Raw genomic sequence first — 20165 nt, forward strand, 5'->3', positions numbered from 1 at the left:
GAGTAAAATGCCAGAGGATTATGGAAAGTTTTAAGATCTTAGGTTTTGTGAGAGGAGGGCAAATCATTTGCTCATCATGATCCATCATAAGAGATCTCAGAAGGAACAGATAACCTCATCTGAAGACCCTTTTCCCTGAACTCTTGCATCTCAGGTCCTAATCCTTCCATTTCTGACACATAAAGAGCCTCCAAAGACTTCAACAAAGAGCCAGTTGCAGGAGCTTGCCTGTTTCTTAAAGGAAATCTATAGCTCAGGGGTGAAGAATCCACCTGTCAACACAGGAGACATGGGCTTGATCCCTGGGTTGGGAATATATCCTAGAGAAGGACATGGTAACCCACTTTAGTATTCTTGTCTGGGAAATCCCAAGGACAGAGGACCTGGTGGGCTACAGTCCATGGGGTTGCAAAAGAGTTGGACACAACCTAGTGACTAAACAAACAACAAAACCAGACACTAATAGTTGGGCAAGAAAGAGAAATTCATTTTGATGGTTCAAATGAAGACAGTTCTAATGATGGTGCCATGACAGAGGTGTGGGCAGGGTCAAGGGCATGAATGAGGGATAATGAGACACCCCAGAGACTAGCAACCCCAGGAAACCATTACCACTCTTAAGGCTGAAAGGGCAAAGGTTGGAAATAATGTTACTGAACTTTAATGGGGGTGGAGCTAGGGACCCATGGGAGCTGCAATATTGCAGGTAATGAGCTGCTTCTAGAGACAGGGTCAGAGGGAGGGAGCAAGGAAGAAATACCGCTGCCATTCTCTTCTCCTACTTTGGGCTTTCTGTGGTGTCCCCACTGGGGGAACCCAAACAACAATCCAGCCTGCAGGGAGCTGAGGGGATACAGTCTTCTGGGGCAGAACACACAGCGGAGAAGAGCAGAGATTGGATGTGATGAGGTTGGGGGCCAGCAGAGAAAAACTAGTATATCTTATAGCCCAGTCATTTTTATTTAAAGATACTCACCCTTCATGAATTTTCCTTAATAGTGACAGGGACAGAATAAAGGGATAATGTAGGTGATTATATAGTTAGTTGTACTACAGGGGATTGAAAGTAGAAAAAATATGGGAGACCCTTATAAGTTAATGATTACTCAAGAGAGCAGGTTTGCTTAACCACAAAACCAAGCAGACTTGTTTAGCAACAAAAGCCCGCAACAGAAGCACAAGACATGCCCCCCAAACAATAAAACAATGGTGGCACGAGCCCCACATCCTGCTCGATGAGCTCAAAAAATTAATGATCCCTAGGACAAAAATCAGTAATTTATGGGCTTAGCTTGGCACGTAGGGACAAGAAAACTCTCCTGCCCAGGCTGGAGGAGGAGCTGATGATGGAAGCAAGACGTCTACTCAAGGAAATGTTCTTCTCCCCCTCCCCCTTATCTTTTGATTATAAAACCATAGCCCAGTAAGTTCTCAGGGCGTGGCACCCCTTGTAAGCCTCACAAATGTCCTATTCTAATAAATCACGTCTTCTCTATCACCTTGCCTCTCACCGAATTCTCTTCTGTGCTGAGACATAGAGGACTGTGGTACCAAAGCTCTTTGGAGCCCCAGAAATGACACCCAATGGTTTCAATAGGAATTTGTATCTGATCACTTGTTTTTTAATTTCAAAAATAAGAATAACCCAGTGAATCGAATGACTGATCATCTCTTTTCTCCTGCAAGGGCTTTGGGGAAATAGCAGTGATTTCCAAGGAAAACACTGGCCACTGTATCTATGCATCCAGGTCGCTGTGAAATTCTTCATAAACACCTCCAATGGCTAAACATAAATTGAAACTAGAAACAATCCAGATGAAATGGAAATAGCAGCTTACCTGAGGGATGAGGTGGAGCAGAGCATCCCCAGAAAGTGTCCCAACAGCCAGGCCCACAAACAGCTGTAAAATGAGCCTGTAGTTCTCCTCGCAGCTGTGGAAAAGGATCAGTGTTGTCCCAAGCATGGAGCCCAGCGTAAGCAGCGTCACCGCCACAGTGCTGTAGCCATATTCTGAGTTAAAAAGAGATTGCAAAACCAGTCAGAGCCCCCTGTGAGTGCTTCTGCCAGTGAACACGGTAAAAGAATCCATCCTATACTACAATAGCTAAGGATACAAAATTGTTTTGTGAGTGCTATATTGGATTTAAGGTTTTAATTTGTAAGGCAAAGAATGAAACGATTTTTACTAATTTACTCCATTGTTTTGAAGTTACCCTGATTTCCCCTTGTTAAAAAAATAATCACTGTAGCAAGGAGCTAGCTTACCTCCTACCCTCAAAGAAAATAGTTTCTCTTGCTTTAAACTACAACCTTGGGACTTCCCTGGTGGTCCAATGGTTGAGAATCTGCTGTGCAGTGCAGGGGACGTGGGTTCGATTGCTGGTCAGGGAACTAAGATTCCACAAGCCACAGGGCAACTAGTCAAGACAGCAAACTATGACCGCTGAGCCCCGTGCACTCTAGAGCCCATGAACTGCAACTAGAGAAGCCCCGCGTGCTGCAGCTAGAGAAAATTCCACACGCTACAATGAAGACCCAGTGCAGACAAAAAAATTAAAACTAGAAAACAAACTACAACAGTTTTCACAGACAGACAGTGGTAATATTTGTCATCTAACCACATTTAAACCTTCCGAAGGCAAGAAGCAAGGGGACAGAAAGAGCGTATGGCCTGGCCACTGTAGACCTGTATTTGTGGACAAAATGAGTACTTTCTTCCAAAAGGTCTCAACATTATTATCAATATCAATATTGATCAATCAAAATTATCAATATCAAAAGTTTTTACTATTCTCTGTGACTAAAATGAGTGACTGCATTTGTAAAAACTAATCAGTGAATGAATAAAGGGTGATAATATAAATTTGGACAGCCTAACTTTTCAATTATTACCATAATTTTTCTCACCCCTAAAATATATTCCATATTTCTAAGATTCGATATTTTAAAAAATATTCATAAAGTACAATTTTTCACAATTATTCCAACAAAAAAAAACATGTGGAAAGAGAGAAGAAATAAAAGAGTAAAGGAAGAAAGGAAAGAGAAAGAAAACAGAAAAAAATGGCTTTCAGAGTCAAGTGTACATTATTTGGGTATAAACCATATTTAAACACCATTTTCCACTGGTTATAAATATTCAGGGCAAATACTCTGTTTCAACTTATTTAGAAATTACTAACTTGTTTGTAAACAATGAAGATAGGTCATTACCACATTAAACTATCATTTCCTTTTATAACTACAAATAAGTGACAAATTAAATTGAACAATTCAGTTATCATACTACTTAAAGCCCACTGAAGATTTTAAGAAACTACTCTCTTCAAGTTTGTTATAATTGAAGATGTTCCATCTTCATCATTCTTGTACTTTTCTGGAACGTTGACTCTCTACAGCAGATCATGTTAATGACACTAGCTAGTAAGATGATAATAGGCTTGTAATGTGAAGAGGACCTTTATTAAATGATACGCTCTGCCATTAAACAGACATTGAGCATTAAAATGAAGTTGGTAGCATACTTAGAGGAGGCTAAAAAATTTTCACACTTTGATTTTTTTCCCACTGCCACCACAACTCCTTCGCAGCTAAGCAATCTCTACAAATTGGTTGTTGTTCAGTGGATATACAGTTTCAGTTTTGCAAAATGAAACAGTTCTAGAGATCTGTTGCAGAGCCATGTGAAAATACTTAACACTACTGAACTACACGCTTAAAAGGATTGAGATGGTAATTTTCATATACTTTTTTACCACATTAAAAAAATAACAAGGGAGAATTCCCTGGTGGTCCAGTGGTGGAGACTCCTTGCTGCCAATGCAGGGAACGTGGGTTTGATCCCTGATAGGGGAACGAGGCTCCCGTACGTCATGCAGTCAAAAACAAGAATAGTTCAGAATGATCATACAGCTGCCTAAAGGTTTTACTTTGCTCTAATTTAATATCTATTTTATTTAAAAAATTCCTAGATATAGTTCATCCAGTTTCACATCCTACTTTTCCACAAATAGACTCTAAGTGGGAACATGATTCTTCTCAACTAACCTGTAAATTAAAGATATTTGAAGTTTAACATGAGCACCCAGCTGTCTAATCAAGTTCAAAGTTACCACACTTTTCTGGTAGGTACAAAATATCACCAAATGTCAAGAACTCACAAGGACAAATTAGGGGTTGATATTTCCTAAGCAAAAGGCAAAGTTTCGAGTTCTTCAGTTCTTTTCCCTTTGTCCTGAGGGTGGCTTTGTTGTTCAGTCACTAAGCCGAATCTGACCCTTTGCAACTCCATGGACTGCAGCACACGAGGCATCTCTGTCCTCCACTGTGTCCTGGAGTTTGTTCAGATTCATGTCCATTGAGATGGCAATGACATCCAGCCATCTCATCCTCTGTTATCCCCTTCTCCTTCCACCTTCGATCTTTCCCAGCATCAGGATGTTTTCTAATGAGTCTGATGCTCTTCGCATCAGGTGGGCAAGTACTAGAGATTCAGCTTCAGCATCAGCCCTTCCAATGAATATTTGGGGTTGATTTCCTTTAGGATTGACTGGTTTGATCTCCTTGTAGTCCAAGGGACTCTCAAAAGTCTTCTCCAACACCACAGTTCAAAAGCATCACTTCTTTAGTGCTCAGCCTTCTTTATGATCCAACTCTCATATCTGTAGATGACTACTGAGCTACAGTGTAGTTTTGGAAGACAAAGGATGTTCCATTCCTTAAGGGCTTGTAAAACTTTCTAGGTCTTCTATGAGTCAGATTTCACCTGCTCTCCTGTGGCAAGAATCAATCTGAAAATCATAAAATCTCTGACTTTTGTTGCCACCAGACTCTGCAGACTTACTCTAGTTCCCTACATAGTGTCATGGTGTCTTGATTGGACCCAGATTCCTTATAAATGTTTCTCATCCTTACAACAGAACTGGATGTACTACCAATTATAATAAAATTTTAATCAATTCCAAGCAGCTTCTTTGAATAGATCTGAAATGATTTCTACTCAGCTATAACATTCTTTCCTGGAAATTCAGTTGAAGACAGCTCTTAGAAGTTGAATTTCAGCATACTGAACACTGTGTTCTTAATAACATCTTTCTGTGTCTTCCACTCTTTAACATCTTACATTCCTGTACTTTCAAAAGGGCAATATCACAAGTCTCTCTCTTTAGTTATATGATGCAACATTTTAAATTGAGGACAGTGATTTTTTTTTAGGTTCTTTAGTGAGTATGATTTATATGAATTTTTCTCAGGAAGACTGTTTCCTAGAAGGATAAAGAAGTTAATTTAAATGGGAATAAACTTTTTCTTGGATCTTCAGTCCAAAACCCTGTTTCTGAATGGCCTGTATGACCAGACATGGTGTCAAGGAGTAGAAATAAATATGGGAGCTCCTAGATGCCATGATCCAGTCCTGTTCATCCATTTTTGAGCCATCACTGGCCACAAGGTCTTGAATTATTTAGCTGCTCACTTTTAATGAAGTTTTTTTCCTCTCAGCGAATGTGAAGTCTTAAAATATATAGGCCTGGCATGATGAGTCACTTGATGTAGAATCTATTATGAGTTAGAAATAAGGGCTGAACAATTTGGCTATGATGGGCGTTGCAGACTATCTCAAAGAAGAAAAGCAGTTCTGAAAAAAAAATGTAACATCCTCAGATCAAAGGTAATATTTTAAATATGGTTAACTGTCATATTTTTACTATTCATCATACATGTTCTTGCTGCTGCTGCTGCTAAGTCGCTTCAGTCGTGTCCGACTCTGTGCGACCCCAGACGGCAGCCCACCAGGCTCCCCCATCCCTGGGATTCTCCAGGCAAGAACACTGGAGTGGGTTGCCATTTCCTCCTCCAATGCATGAAAGTGAAAAGTGAAAGTGAAGTCGCTCAGTCGTGTCCGACTTGTAGCGACCCCATGGACTGCAGCCCACCAGGCTCCTCTGTCCATGGGATTTTCCAGGCAAGAGTACTGGAGTGGGGTGCCAGTTCTTAGGCCACCATTTTTTGGTTATTTTTCTGGTTTTGTTTTTCCAAACTCTCTCAACACAGTTAATTGAATGATTTCTCCACTGATTAAAGTCCCTTCTGGGATGAAGTTGTTTATGGATTCTCTATTCTGTCCAATTTTTAATCTAACAGTCCACATGCCATGTGTCCAGTTCTACACAACATTTTATAACTACTTATGACTATAGTTTATTAAAAATGATAGGACATTTTGGTAAGTGGGAAGAAACACATTTCCTCACTCTGAGATCATTTTGATCATCATTTTGGTCCTCATATTTATGTCTTCAAAAGATCTTTATGAAGAACTCAGGTAAATAAAATGGCATTTTTATTGCAATAAAATAAATAAACTTCAGGTGCTTTAAATTTATAGAACACACTTTTGTACATATTATCCCATTGGAATTTCACTGGTGTCCTGGAAGTCTTACAATAAAGCTCACCTACTGTGATGATGCTATGGGTCACAGGTGAGTGTGAATTCTTTTTCTTTTTTCTTTTGTCTGTACCATGCCACAGGTGGGCTCTTAGTTCCCTGACTGGGAATTGAACCCACACCCTCTGCATTAGAAACATGGAGTCTTAACATCAGGACTGTCAGGGAAGTCCCAAGTGTGAATAGTGGTCCCTTCACTTCCTGGGGCTGCCACATCCGGGAGGCTCGTACCTCCCTGGCATGGTCACTGCCAGCCCAGAGCAATCTCTTTGGTTTACCCCAACATGCCTTCATTATTTCATGTGCACCATGATGTGTGAAAGGGTAACAAGCCTTTTGGGAACACTGCTTCCCACGGTGCAGGGAAAGAGACAGGCTTGAGAAATATAGACTGTAGAAGATGGCAGAGTTGGCTGGGGACAGATAGCATGATTCAACTCTGCATGTCTGATCCCGACACTGATATTCTTTCTCTTATACATTGGTATTTCTCAACTATTGACTTTTCCTTTTTTGCAGAAATGTTCATAGTAAGTTTTTCCAAACAGCTAAAAACGGAAAACAATCCGTTTTTTAAAAGGTGAATGGTTAAGCAAAATATGATATATTCATACCAAAGAAGCAGTCCAGTTCATTTTCTCAGTCGTGTCCGACTCTTTGCAACCCCATGGACTGCAGCATGCCAGGTTTCCTTGTCTATCACCAACTCCTGGAGCTTGCTCAAACTCATGTCCATCGAGTCGGTGATGCCACCCAAACATCTCATCCTCAGTCATCCCCTTCTCCTCCTGCCTTCAATTTTTCCCAGTGTTGGGGTCTTTTCAATGAGTCAGTTCTTTGCATCACGTAGCCAAAGTATTGGAGATTCAGCTTCAGCATCAGTACTTCCAATGAATATTCAGGACTGATTTCCTTTAGGATGGACTGGTTGGATCTCCTTGCTGTCCAAGGAACTCTCAAGAGTCTTCTCCAACACCACAGTTCAAAAGCATCAATTCTTCACTGCTCACTCTTATTTATGGTTCAACTCTCACATCCATACATGACTACTGGAAAAACCATAGCTTTGACTAGATGGTCCTTTGTCGGCAAAGTAATGTCTCTGCTTTTTAATATGCTGTTCAGGTTGCTCATAACTTTTCTTCCAAGGAGCAAGTGTCTTTTAATTTCATAGCTTCAGTCACCATCTGCAGTGATTTTGGAGCCCCCAAATATAAAGTCTCTCACTATTGCCATTGTTTCCCCATCTATTTGCCATGAAGTGATGAGACCAGATGCCATGATCTTCATTTTTTGAATGTTGAGCTTTAAGCTAACTTTTTCACTCTCCTCTTTCATTTTCATCAAGAGGCTCTTTAGTTACTCTTTACTTTCTGCCATAAGGGTGGTGTCATCTGTGTATCTGAGGTTATTGATATTTCTCCTGGCAATCTTGATTCCAGCTTGTGCTTCATCCAGCCAGGCATTTCACATGATGTAGTCTGCATATAAGTTAAATAAGCAGGGTGACAATATATAGTCTTGACATACACCTTGCCCAATTTGGAACCAGTCTGTTGTTCCATGTCTGGTTCTAACTGTTGCTTCTTGACTTGCATACAGGTTTCTTAGGAGGCAGGTAATGTGGTCTGGTATTCCCATCTTAGGATTTTTCCATAGTTTGTTGTGATCCACACAGTCAATGGCTTTGGCGCAGTCAATGAAGCAGAAGTTTTTCTAGAATTATCATGTTTTTTTCTACGATCCAACAGATGTTGGCAATTTGACCTCTGGTTCCTCTGCCTTTTCTTTTCTAAATCCAGCTTGAACATCTGGAAGTTCTCAGTTCATGTACTGTTGAAGGCTGATTTGGAGAATTTTGAACATTACTTTGCTAGTTTGTGAGATGAGTGCAATTGTGCAGTAGTTTGAACATTCTTTGGCATCGTGTTTCTTTGGGATTGGAATGAAAACTGATCTTTTCCAGTCCTGTGGCCACTGCTGAGTTTTCCAACTTTGCTAACATATTGAGTGAAGCACTTTCACAGCATCGTCTTTTAGGATTTGAAATAGCTCAGCTGGAATTCCATCATCTCCACTAGCTTTGTTCATAGTTTGTTCCTAAGGCCCACTTGACTTCGCATTCCAGGATGTCTGGCTCTAGGTGAGTGATTACACCCACTATCGTGGTGATCTGGGTCATTAACACCTGTTTGTACAGTTCTTCTGTGTATTCTTGCCACCTTTTCTTAATCTCTTCTGCTTCTGTTAGGTCCATACTGTTTCTGTCCTTTATTGTGCCCATCTTTGCATGAAATATTCCCTTGGTATCTCTGATTTTCTTGAAGAGATCTCTAATTTTCCCATTCTATTGTTTTCCTCTATTTCTTTGCATTGATCACTTAGGAAGGCTTTCTTATCTCTCCTTGCTGTTCTTTGGAACTATGCATTCAGATGGGTATATCTTTCCTTTTCTCTTTTGCCTCTCACTTCTCTTCTTTTCTCAGCTATTTGTAAGGCTTCCTCAGACAACCATTTTGCCTTTTTGCATTTCTTTTTATTGGGGTTAGTTTTGATCACTGCCTCCTGTACAATGCTACAAACCTCCTTCCATGTTTTTCAGGCACTCTATCTATCAGATCTAATCCCTTGAATCTATTTCTCACTTCCACTGTATAATCATAAGGGGTTTGATTTAGGTCATACCTGAATGGCCTAGTGCTTTCCCCTACTTTCTTCTATTTAAGTCTGACATTTGACAATAAGGAGCTCATGATCTGAGCAACAGTCAGCTCCAGGTCTTGTTTTTGCTGACTGTATAGAGTTTCTCCATCTTCAGCTGCAAAAAATATAATCAGTCTGACTTCAGTATTGACCATCCAGTGATGTCCATGTATAGTCATCTCTTGTGTTGTTGGAAGAGGGTGTTTACTATGACCAGTGTGTTCTGTTAACAAAACTCTGTTAGCCTTTGCCCTGCTTCTACTCAGTAATAAAAAAAAACGATTTATTAATACACAAAACAATCTAGATAGATTATAAGGAAATTTTGATGAGTGGAAAAAAACCCTAAATCCCAAAAGGATACATACTGTAGGATTTCATTTCTATAACATTCTTGAAATGATAGAGCTATTCAACTATGGTCTGTGATTCAACTATGGTCTATGACTGAGTCAAAGATAGGGGATAGAATCGATTTATGTAAGTTAGCTACAAAATATTAAATATTCATTGAACTGTAGTATAGCACAGGTGGTTAAAAACAAGGACTATGAGGCCACACTGCCTGTGTTTGAATCCCAATTCTATCAATTACTAGCTATGTGTCTTTGGGCAAGTTATTTAACTTCCAGGTACCTCAGTTTCATCATCTCTAAAGTGAAGATAATAATAATTTCTAGCTGGTAGCATTGTTATAAGGACTCAATGAGCTGATCAAAGTAAAATGCTTAAAACAGTGCCTGGTGTATGGTATGTATCCTTCCTTCACCGTCATGAATCCATTGTGTGGACTGTGTGCATTGCGTGCAATGGCTTTCTGAGTGAAAAGCCAGGACTTACTCTCCAGAGTGCTGGGTGCGATTTTTGCTTGTTGGTTCTGGGGCAGCTGGCAAGAACAGCTGAGCAATTGCTGAATGATGCCTGGACTCATTTGCTTAAAGTCCTCCTTAGAAATGGGTGAAAGCTTGTTCTGTAGAAATATGTTCACCAACTGCCCGGCAGAGAAGCAAGTCTGTAGGAGGCAGAACATACATTGTTACCAACCTCAGCACTGGACCAAATTCACCATCAACTACCATCCTGGAGGGATCAGGACTAAACTGGAAGGGTTCAAGTCAACACATGAAACCATTACTACATGTGCTTCCCTGCAATCTTCTGTCCATACATAATTCTTGAGGATTGCTTTTCAGCTCTGATTAAAGCCGCTGTATCTCACTTTCATTCTGAGTATTGTGTAGTAGGAGTTTTGCACACATTTTTCTTTCCTGAAAAGAGATGTACAGTGTTTTACAATGTGCTGGATGGTGTACTAACCAGCAGCCTAAGCAAGCCTTAAGACTCTTGTTGGGGGCATGGCTTTGTATTATTAATGAAGTTAAAACTTTATAGGATAAAAAGGAGCTCTGGAGGAATAAGAGCATTATCTTTAATATTATCTGATTTAATAAGTCTGTGTCGGCAACATGAATTTTCAAAAGCAATAAAAGTAAAGGTAATATTTTAAAAAGTGAATGCTGTGTCAACTTGCTGGTGTGTGAGCACTAAACGATATGGTGACCCATGTTCTTTGACAGTCCTTTACCACAAAAACAACTAAAATCATTGTTATTGCCTACAGGTTTCACTAATTTTTATCTATTTTTTCATATTGTATAGGGATATTTATGAAAGAAGTAGCTATACAATAAATGAAACAGATCTCTAACAACTGCCTGAAAACATTTGTCCACTTCAGAAGTGTTAAGGGCTGACATTTTATGCATCAAAAATTACATTGAAAAGTTTTCATATGTGGATGAGAAGGGTGTGTAGTTTCACTACCACAAACGGATGTCTTCTAATGAAATAAGACCCCAATGCAAGAGCAGTGTGATCTGAGGTCACAGTAAGGTATCTTTAAAAAAATCAGTGATGTCCAAGGATTGTTGTGCCATGCTATAGAAAGTAGGGATTTTAAACAAAGACACATGGCTAATCAGAAAATGATGATGTTTGCTGGTTTTTCCCACATACAAATCCTCTGGGATGATCCCAAAGGTTAAAAAGCTTTATCTTGATTGGGAGATGTTTTGTTGCATAGAACAGAGCCACTTAAACCACCAAACACCCAGAGGAGGATGTATTAAGGTTACAGAGGATGTCTGACAGGGCAAGGACAGCCACATTTTAAGGAATTCAACTGGAAGCTGGAAAATGAAAACCAAAGATTTTTCTCTATTTCTTCAGGGCTCTGTATTTTCTCCTTTCTGTTTCCCCCTGCAAACATCTATTTCCCTTCATAGTCTGGCCTCTCTCTTTAATAAACACATGGCCAGTTACTTCCCTGGCAGTCCAGTGGTTAAGATTTCACCTCCCAGTGCAAGGGGTGTAGGTTCGATCCCTGCTTGGGGAGATAAGATCCTGTATGCCCCACAGGCAAAAAAACAAAACAAAAACCAGAAGCAATATTATAACAAATTCAATAAAGACTTTAAAAGAGATCCACATCTAAAAAATCTTTAAAAAAAAACAGGCTGTATAAGCCCCAACCCATTCCATCTAACTGATGCGAAGAGCTGATTCACTAGAAAAGATCCTGATGCTGGGAAAGAGTGAAAGCAAAAGGAGAAGAGGGCAGCAGAGGATGAAATGGCTGGATAGCATCACTGATTCAATGGACATGAACTTGGGTAAACTCTGGGAGATAGTGAGGGACAGGGAGGCCTAGCATGCTGCAGTCCATGAGGTCGCAAAGAGTCAGACATGACTTAGTGACTGAACAGCAACATTATTCATTGTAATAGTATGCTTGTAACTACGAAATACTGTAAATGACTCATATGTTCATAAATAGAAGAAAGAATGAATAAAGTATGCACACATGTTCATAAATAGAAGAAAGAATGAAGTATGCACACATGATGTACTAATAACACACAAACACATACACACACAGAAGTCGCTCAGTCCTGTCCAACTCTTTGCAACCCCATGGATTGTAGCCCACCAGGCTCCTCGGTCCATGGGATTTTCCAGGCATGAATACTGGAGTGGGTTGCCATTTCCTTCTCCACGTGATCTTCCTGACCCAGGGATCGAACCCAGGTCTCCTGCATTGTAGGCAGACACTTTACCGTCTGAGCTACCAGGGAAGTCCATCAAAAACACAGAAGACTAGTAGTAAGTTTCAAAAGGATGTCAATTGAGATCTTTTATAGATGAAATCTCTAATATGGAGTTATAAATAATAAAGATCGCTGTGAACTGAAAAAAAAAAAAAAAAAAAGATTGGATTGAGTCAGGTCTGATTGTCTCAGCAAGGCCACGGATAGGTTTTCTTGTTACAGTGTTATTTGATTCCATCAGTTTTGCCCCCAAGACAGGAAATGACATCATACTGTTCAAATATGGCTGCTGGACTCAGCCCTGTGGGTGGGGAAGGCATTTCTCAAAAAGACTGGGCAAGAACTCCAAAATGTTTCTACTACAAGAAGCAACAACAGAAAGCTTAATTTGTAAATTTTTCCCCCTTTATCAAAATAATTTACACAAAAGGCAATAGTCTCTTTTGCACTATTTATTAATCATGGAATAGAATCAATCATCATTAAAAATACTGGCAACAATAAAGGGAAACTAACCATAAATATGATGAATCTTTCATAATAAATATTCTTAATGAAAAATGCCTGACTGGGAAATAAAAGAGTGGAGACATAGACATGAAGAGAATGCCGTGCATCTCTCCCCAGTTCATTGTCAAGGAATTGAATAGTTTCCAGAACACCTTCTTGTAGAGTAAGGTTATTCTATTATAAGCTTCTATGCCCTTGATATTTACTTGCTATTCCTATACAATTTAGGTTACTGTTGCATTACATTTCTTCTGAAATCACTAATACAAATCACCTTAAAGGTGATTCATCATTTCCTTTAAATTTTGGCAAACTATTTTTAATAAAGAAGAAAATAGAATGAAAATTAGATGATTCAGTCAATAACCTTTAAATAGCTTTATTCCTTTACCTAAAACTTCAATATACTTGTACACTTGTGTTGATGTCATAAGACCTTTGTGGAAACTTTACAAACATGTTCTAAAGTGTCACTTCCTGCATTTTAGGTTTGAGAATCACTTGGAGGGCTAGTTAAAAGACAGGATGCTGGGCTCCACAATCAGAGTGTATAATTCAGTAGATTCTGGGCTGGGACCTGAGAATCCAACCAACAAGGCCCCAGGTGCTGCTGATACTGCTGGCCCAGGGACAACACTTTAAGACTGACTGGTCCAAATAATACAAGCAGGATCTTCAAATCTAGTCTCTTACTTTAGGGTCCCCTCAAGAGTCACAAAGAAAGTGAATGTTGAAACAAGAAAGAAGCGGTTTTGTTTATCTTGCATAGTCATCACAGAAGATGACAGTTACTGTTCTTAGAAAATGCATGTCTTAAGTAAGTAATCCCTAAATTTTAAGAAATAACCTTCATTATTTATGCAAATAGGGTCTCCATCAGACAAATGAGTTCCCTTCCTAAGAAGAGCTGGCCCTGAAGGAATATTTAAGGAGACCTCACAAACAAAGATTAATACAGGCATCAACTTGTTACCTTTAGTGAATATACTGTGAGTTTGAAATAACTTTAATTGATGCCTTTACTATGTGGCCTAATTACTAGAAATTGACTTTTTAAAATATATCATAGCAAAAATATGCAATACTGCCCAATCATGTATTAATAACTTACAGGAACAATAGTCACTATTGTTAGAAATGTTTACAGAACTTTGCTCTTTCAATATACAGATTTGTGCTTAATAGGAATAATAACTCATCCAAGATACAAATAAAAAGTAGTCTTATTTTCCTTAAATCAACATTTATTAAACAATAGCATAGTTGTTAAGAACACAGAATATGCTATGGGACAACTTATGTATATATCCTCAGTTTCTGTCAACTTAATCAACTACTTATTAGTTCCATGACTCAATTTCCTCATCAGTAGGATGGACTCATTTAACCTAACCTCATACAGCTGTTGTAATAACTAAATGAAGAAATGCAGGGGAAACTGCAGTGTCTAATACATAGTATTCATTTACTCATTAAATATAAGCCATTATCATGGAATATCAATTTTCCAAGATGTTAAATGATAAGGGCAGAGAAGGTTTCTATGTGTAACAGAGTCTGAAAAATGCTGAATTCAATAAGACTAAAGAATTTTATTTACTGCAGGACCTCCCCAAGCATGTTAATATGCTACAGTGCAATAGATATCTCTATTTCCCAAACAGATTTGACAATAACACCCTTTTTAAAGAAGTATCACAGGACTTCCCTGGCAGTCTAGTAGTTAAGGCTCTGCCCTTCCAATGGAGAGGGTGTGAGTTCAATTCCTGGTTGGGGAACTAAGATCCCACATGCCATGAGGCAAGGCCAAAAAGAAAAAAGTATTATCCAGATTTCCCTGGTTGCCTAGTGATTAAGAATCTGTCTGCAGATGCATGGGACACAGGTTTGATACTTGGTCTGGGAACTTAGATCCCACATGCCACAGTGCAACTAAGCCTGTGTGCCACAACCACTGAATCTGCAGGCCCTAGAGCCCGTGCTCCACAAGAGAAGCCACTGCAATAAGAAGGCCGTGCACCACAGCTACAGAGCAGCCCCTTCTCGCTGCAACTAGAGAAAGCCCTAGTGCAGCAAAAAGACCTAGCACAGCCAAATAACAAACAAACAAGACAAACAAAAGCAAGTATTATCTAGTAGACTAATGAATGTACTTTGGAACACAACTTCAGGAAGTAAGAATAAGAATATATTTATAGGTCCATATATCGCCTTTTCTCAAAAACCTTCTTAGTGCCACCTACTATACAAACATTTCTCTGTTGCTCACAATCCAAAGTAATCTCATCATAATCCAATCTAAATTTGAAGCATTCATTCATGATTATTTTTATATGTCTATATTCACCCAGTATCCTGGTAGCTCCATAGGAGCTGTGCCTGTTTTTGTTCAATTCTTTACCCTTAGTGCACACAATGGTGAATGATAAATGGTCGCATGTTTACTGAATTATTCATGAATTCAGTATGGAGGAAAGAGTAATATATACTATTCTCCTAAATATTTTGGCTTCAAGTTTTAAATCTGCAGAGATCTATTTGTAAAAGGAAAAAACCCTGACTACACTGAGGAAATAGAATATTTTACATTTAAGGAAATCTACATAACCCTTGAAGTTTTCTACAAGTCTTAGAGAATGTTCACAGTTGCTTCCTTTGACAGTACAACAGTACAAGAGGAATAATGACAATACCTGATCCCAGGAAATTGGACCATCTTCTGATTCTGGGTCCATGGATACAGATAGATTAGAGTAGTCTCCATCATGAAGTGTTAGGCTGTTTTGTTTCCTTCTAAGCTGATGGATTTTATCCTTTCTGATACAGGTACTTTTAGTCCAGAGAGTGTTGAGGAGCTTGTCTAGTTCTAGAAATTTCATACAAAATTTAGTGTCAGAATAAAGACAAGCCAGTTTCAGAATAATCACAATTTCACATGGCCACAGCATAGATATGTTACTAAGAAAATTTCCAAGTTCTAATGAAAAGCCAAGAAATTATTCTGAATAAGAATGAAGAACATTTATACTTCACATGGATATTGATTCCCTTACAACATCTTGCCTAAGCTTTAGAGCTGAACCATGATGAAATGGGCAATTCCATCAATGGAGTGCCTTTTGGTAAGTCCACTAATTCTTTTTCTAGGTGTTCCCTATAAAAATGAAAACAAAAGATGAAATTGAATTAATCCTTAGAAACTCTATTCACTTTAAGCACCATACATCCTTAATACATTAACTATGATTTTAAAGTAAAGTCAATCTAATTATATCCTCTTAAATGTTTAATGTGGAAAGAGGAATTGAACAGGAGCTGAGATTGTAGGGGCAAAATAGACCTCGTTTTCTAAGGCAGCTGTGGTATGGTTGTCAGTTTATAGATTGCAGCTTAGTTTCCCTTGCTACAATGTAGGCTTTTAAAAATTGATTGACACAGAATAATTGAATAAATATAATGGTGAATTTCTTCAGATTTATTCATCTTCTTACTTGTAAAAATATATTTCTGGTATTTTCTAAATGTTACCATCAGTATTAGGAAAATTACAAGCTAGAGTTGCTACAGTGTTTTATTTTAAATGGCCAGTTTAAAAAAAAATTGTTTTGAGACCTGCAAAGTAACTGGGAAAGTGGGACCCAGAGTTAGGCGAAAAAGCAGTCAATAAATATGCCCCTGAGATTTCCCAGATGTTGGATTTAACAGACAAAGACTTCAAAGCAGCGATCATGAGTAGGTTCAAGGAACTAAAGAAAATAATATTTGAGAAATTAAAGGAAAGTATAAGAATAATAAGCTAACAAACAGCAACTTTTAATCAGGAGATCAAAATTATATAAAGTCTAAATGGAAATTCTGGACTAAAAGAATCAGTTCAGTTCAGTTCAGTTCAGTCACTCAGTCGTGTCCAACTCTTTGTGACCCCATGAACTGCAGCATGCCAGACCTCCCTGTCCATCACCAACTCCCAGAGCTCACTCAGACTCACGTCCATCGAGTCAGTGATGCCATCCAGCCATCTCATCCTCTGTCGTCCCCTTCTCCTCCTCCCCCCAATTCCTCCCAGCATCAGAGTCTTTTCTAGAATAAGTGAAATGAAAAATTCACAGCAGCATGTTGGGATGGCAGAAAAAACAATTACTGAACTGAAGATAAATTAATAGAAATAATCTACTCTGAAGAACAGAAAGAGAAAAAAGAACAAGTCTCAGAGACCTATGGGAAACAGCGAGTACACTGACCTATATGCAATGGCAGTCACTTGGAGAGGAGAGAGAGAAAGAATTATAAAAAAAAATTGAAGAAAATAATGGTTAAAAACATTCTCAATTTGATATAAAACCTTGATATACATTTTCAATAAGTTCATCAGACATCAAATAGGATAAATATAAAAACAAGTCAAATACAAAGCTATATCTTGAAAGTAGTAATGGAAAACTGACTCATCACATACAAAGGAGCATCAGTACAATTAACAGTTAACTTATCATCTTAACAATGGAGGCCAGAAAGTAGTGGAATAAGATATTCAAAATGCTGAGAGAAATAACTGTCAATTAAGAATTTAATACCCAGCATAACAACTCTTCAAAAACAAAAGTGAAATAAAATTATTCCCAGATAAACAATGAATGGTGAATTTTTTGACAGCAGACCTGTCTTACAAGAAAGACTAAGTGAAGTTATTTAGACTAAAAAGAAATGACCAGAATGGTAAATTGAGTCCACAGGAAGAAATAAAGAATACTAGAAATGTAAATATATGGATTAATATAAAAGACTGTAATAAATACTTTTTATCCTATGTTCTCTAAACTCAATGAGGAAACACTAGAAGCTTTTCTTTCAAGGTCAAAAACATGGTAAGGGTTCATTCTCAAAATACCCACCATTATATTGAGGTTATTAACTAATATAATCAGGTAACAAAGAAAATAGAGACACAAGAATTGAAAAACAAGACGCAAATCTATATCTATGATGATATAATTATATATCTGAAAACTCTAAATAATTAGGGCAAAAATAAAATGAAAGATTTAATCATGGAGTGAGTTACAAAGTTAATCTAAAAAAAAAAATCACTAACCTTCATATGGACAAACAAAAATCCGTTAGAAGCTATAATGAAAGAGAAGACCCCAGTTAAGAGATACAAAAAGAAAGTTAAATGCCTAGGTATAAATGTACCAGGAAATGTCTAAAACCTATGTGAGGGAAACAATAAAAACACTCCACAAAATAGACATGTAAACATGAACAAATAGGAAGACATACTATGGGATTTAAAAATGTAACATCTTGTAAATATCATTTCTAAGTTCTTTTTTTTTTTTTTCACAATTAGAATAATACTATCACAAGGTTTTTATCCCCCAGAATTTAACAATTAGGTGATATTTGTCAGTAAGAATGAACAAGCCAGGAAAACCCTGAAAAGAAGAGCAATGAAGAAGGCTAGATCTACCAGAAATTAAAATATACTATAAAGCTGGTACACATAAAACAGCAGAGTCCTGGCACATTTCTCCAACAAAAAAAAACTGCCACAAAATATAGTGGAGGGGAAGGGCATGACACCTTGAAAAAAACTTCAATGACATATCAATAATTCACATTTTATAGACCTTATTTAGATCCTAGTTCAATAAAAAATGAAAATATTTTTTAAAAGCTGAAAAATATGAACATTATAGAATCATTCACTTTTTTAGTTGTGATACTACTAATAGATGCTTTTTAAAAAAAGCCTTCTCTTCTAGAGATTCATACAGAAATACCAACAGGTTGATGATTTGCTTCAAAATAATCAAGTAATGAGCGCTGAAGAATTGATGTTTTGAACTGTGGTGTTGGAGAAGACTCTTGAGAGTCCCTTGGACTACAAGGAGATCAAATCAGTGAATTCTAAAGGAAATCAATCCCGAATATTCATTGGAAGGACTGATGCTGAAGTTGAACCTCCAATACTCTGGCCACCTGATGCAGAGAGCCAACTCATTGGAAAAGACCTGATGCTAAGAAGGATTGAAGGCAGGAGGAGAAGGGGATGACAGAGGACAAGATGGTTGGAGAGCATCACCAACTCAATGGACATGAGTCTGAGCAAGATCCAGGAGATGCTGAAGGACAGGGAAGCCTGGCGTGCTAGAGTCTGTGGGTCGCAAAGAGGCGGACTGAGCAAGTGAGCAACAATAATCAAGTAATGGGAGAGAATGGAGGAACATATAAAATAAGATAATCCAGATTGCTGTTGCTTGTTGAGGCAGGGACTGTGTACATGGGAGTTCATTGTTTTATTGTTTCTACTTTTATTTATATTTGACAATCTCTATAATAAAAACATTTAAAAAAAACCCACGTAAAAGTAGCAAACTTTTGCTCCTCCTACTCCAAAATGCAGTCAGTGTCAGTAGGGCCCTAGCTCAGAGGCAGCTGTTAGAAAAAATGCCTCAGGGCCTCTGGAATAAGCATTTAATTGTACTGAGATGGGAGGGAATTCTGAGTTCTCAAATGCAAACGTGGCTGCTTTGTGCCCAAACGAGTGATACTGAACATCTGTCACAAACATTATGTGGGTTTTTTATCCCAGATCCATGATGGCTTCATGTGCAGACAGCTCGCCTTGATCTTACAGTACAGCTTGCCTCCAACCATATTCTGTACTCCAGTGTTGAGCCTTCAAAGTGGCACAAATTTTTATTTGAAAAGTGGAGTAATTGCATTCCTTTGGTTGACATGGAAACTGTCCTGCTAAAACTCAGTCATCCAAAATCTGAATTTCATAATCCCTGTTTCCCATATCAAAATCATTCTCAGCACAGCATGCTTTTCCCTGGTCTCTGTCCTAGTGATGACAGCTAGGAAACACAATTGACTGGTACTTCAGCTTTCATCTTAATGAAGATTTTTTTCCTTTTTTTTTGAATTAATTTTTAATTGAAGGATACACTGCTTTACAACATTGTATTGATTTCTGCCATACATCATTGTGAATCAACCATAGGAATACATATGTTCCCTCCCTCCAACCTCCCACCCATCCCACCTCTCCAGGTTGTCCTGGAGCACTGGTTTGAGCTCCCTGAGTCATACAGCAAATTCCCACTGGCCACCTATTTTACATATGGTAATGCATATGTTTCCATGCTACTCTCTCCATTTGTCCCATCCTCTCCATCCCCCTCTGTGTTCACAAGTCAAATCAAGAGTCCTCAACCTTCAGGATCTAATGCCTGAGGTGGAGCTGAGGTTTAATAATAATAGAAATAAAGCGCACAACAGATGTAATGCCCTTGAATTATCCTTACATCATCCCCTTCCCCTGGTCCATGGAAAAACTCTCTTTCACGAAACAGTGCCTGGTGCCAGAAAGGTTGGGGACTGCTGGCTT

General features: G+C 38.4%; 1 protein-coding gene across 7 annotated transcripts in view; it reads right to left on the minus strand.

Moving 5' to 3' along the window:
* Window positions 1-20165, minus strand: part of SLC39A12 (solute carrier family 39 member 12) — an 84337-nt gene that overhangs the window by 41703 nt on the left and 22469 nt on the right. For all 7 annotated transcript variants that reach the window (XM_027559830.1, XM_027559829.1, XM_027559826.1 and 4 more), the window contains 3 exons: window positions 15463-15635; window positions 9993-10164; window positions 1839-2011 (listed from right to left, as the gene is read on the minus strand). In XM_027559830.1, coding sequence (XP_027415631.1) covers window positions 1839-2011; window positions 9993-10164; window positions 15463-15635 — 518 coding nt within the window. The remainder of the gene's footprint in view (window positions 1-1838; window positions 2012-9992; window positions 10165-15462; window positions 15636-20165) is intronic.

Source organism: Bos indicus x Bos taurus, chromosome 13 (genome assembly GCF_003369695.1).
Source record: "Bos indicus x Bos taurus breed Angus x Brahman F1 hybrid chromosome 13, Bos_hybrid_MaternalHap_v2.0, whole genome shotgun sequence".
NCBI lineage: Eukaryota > Metazoa > Chordata > Mammalia > Artiodactyla > Bovidae > Bos > Bos indicus x Bos taurus.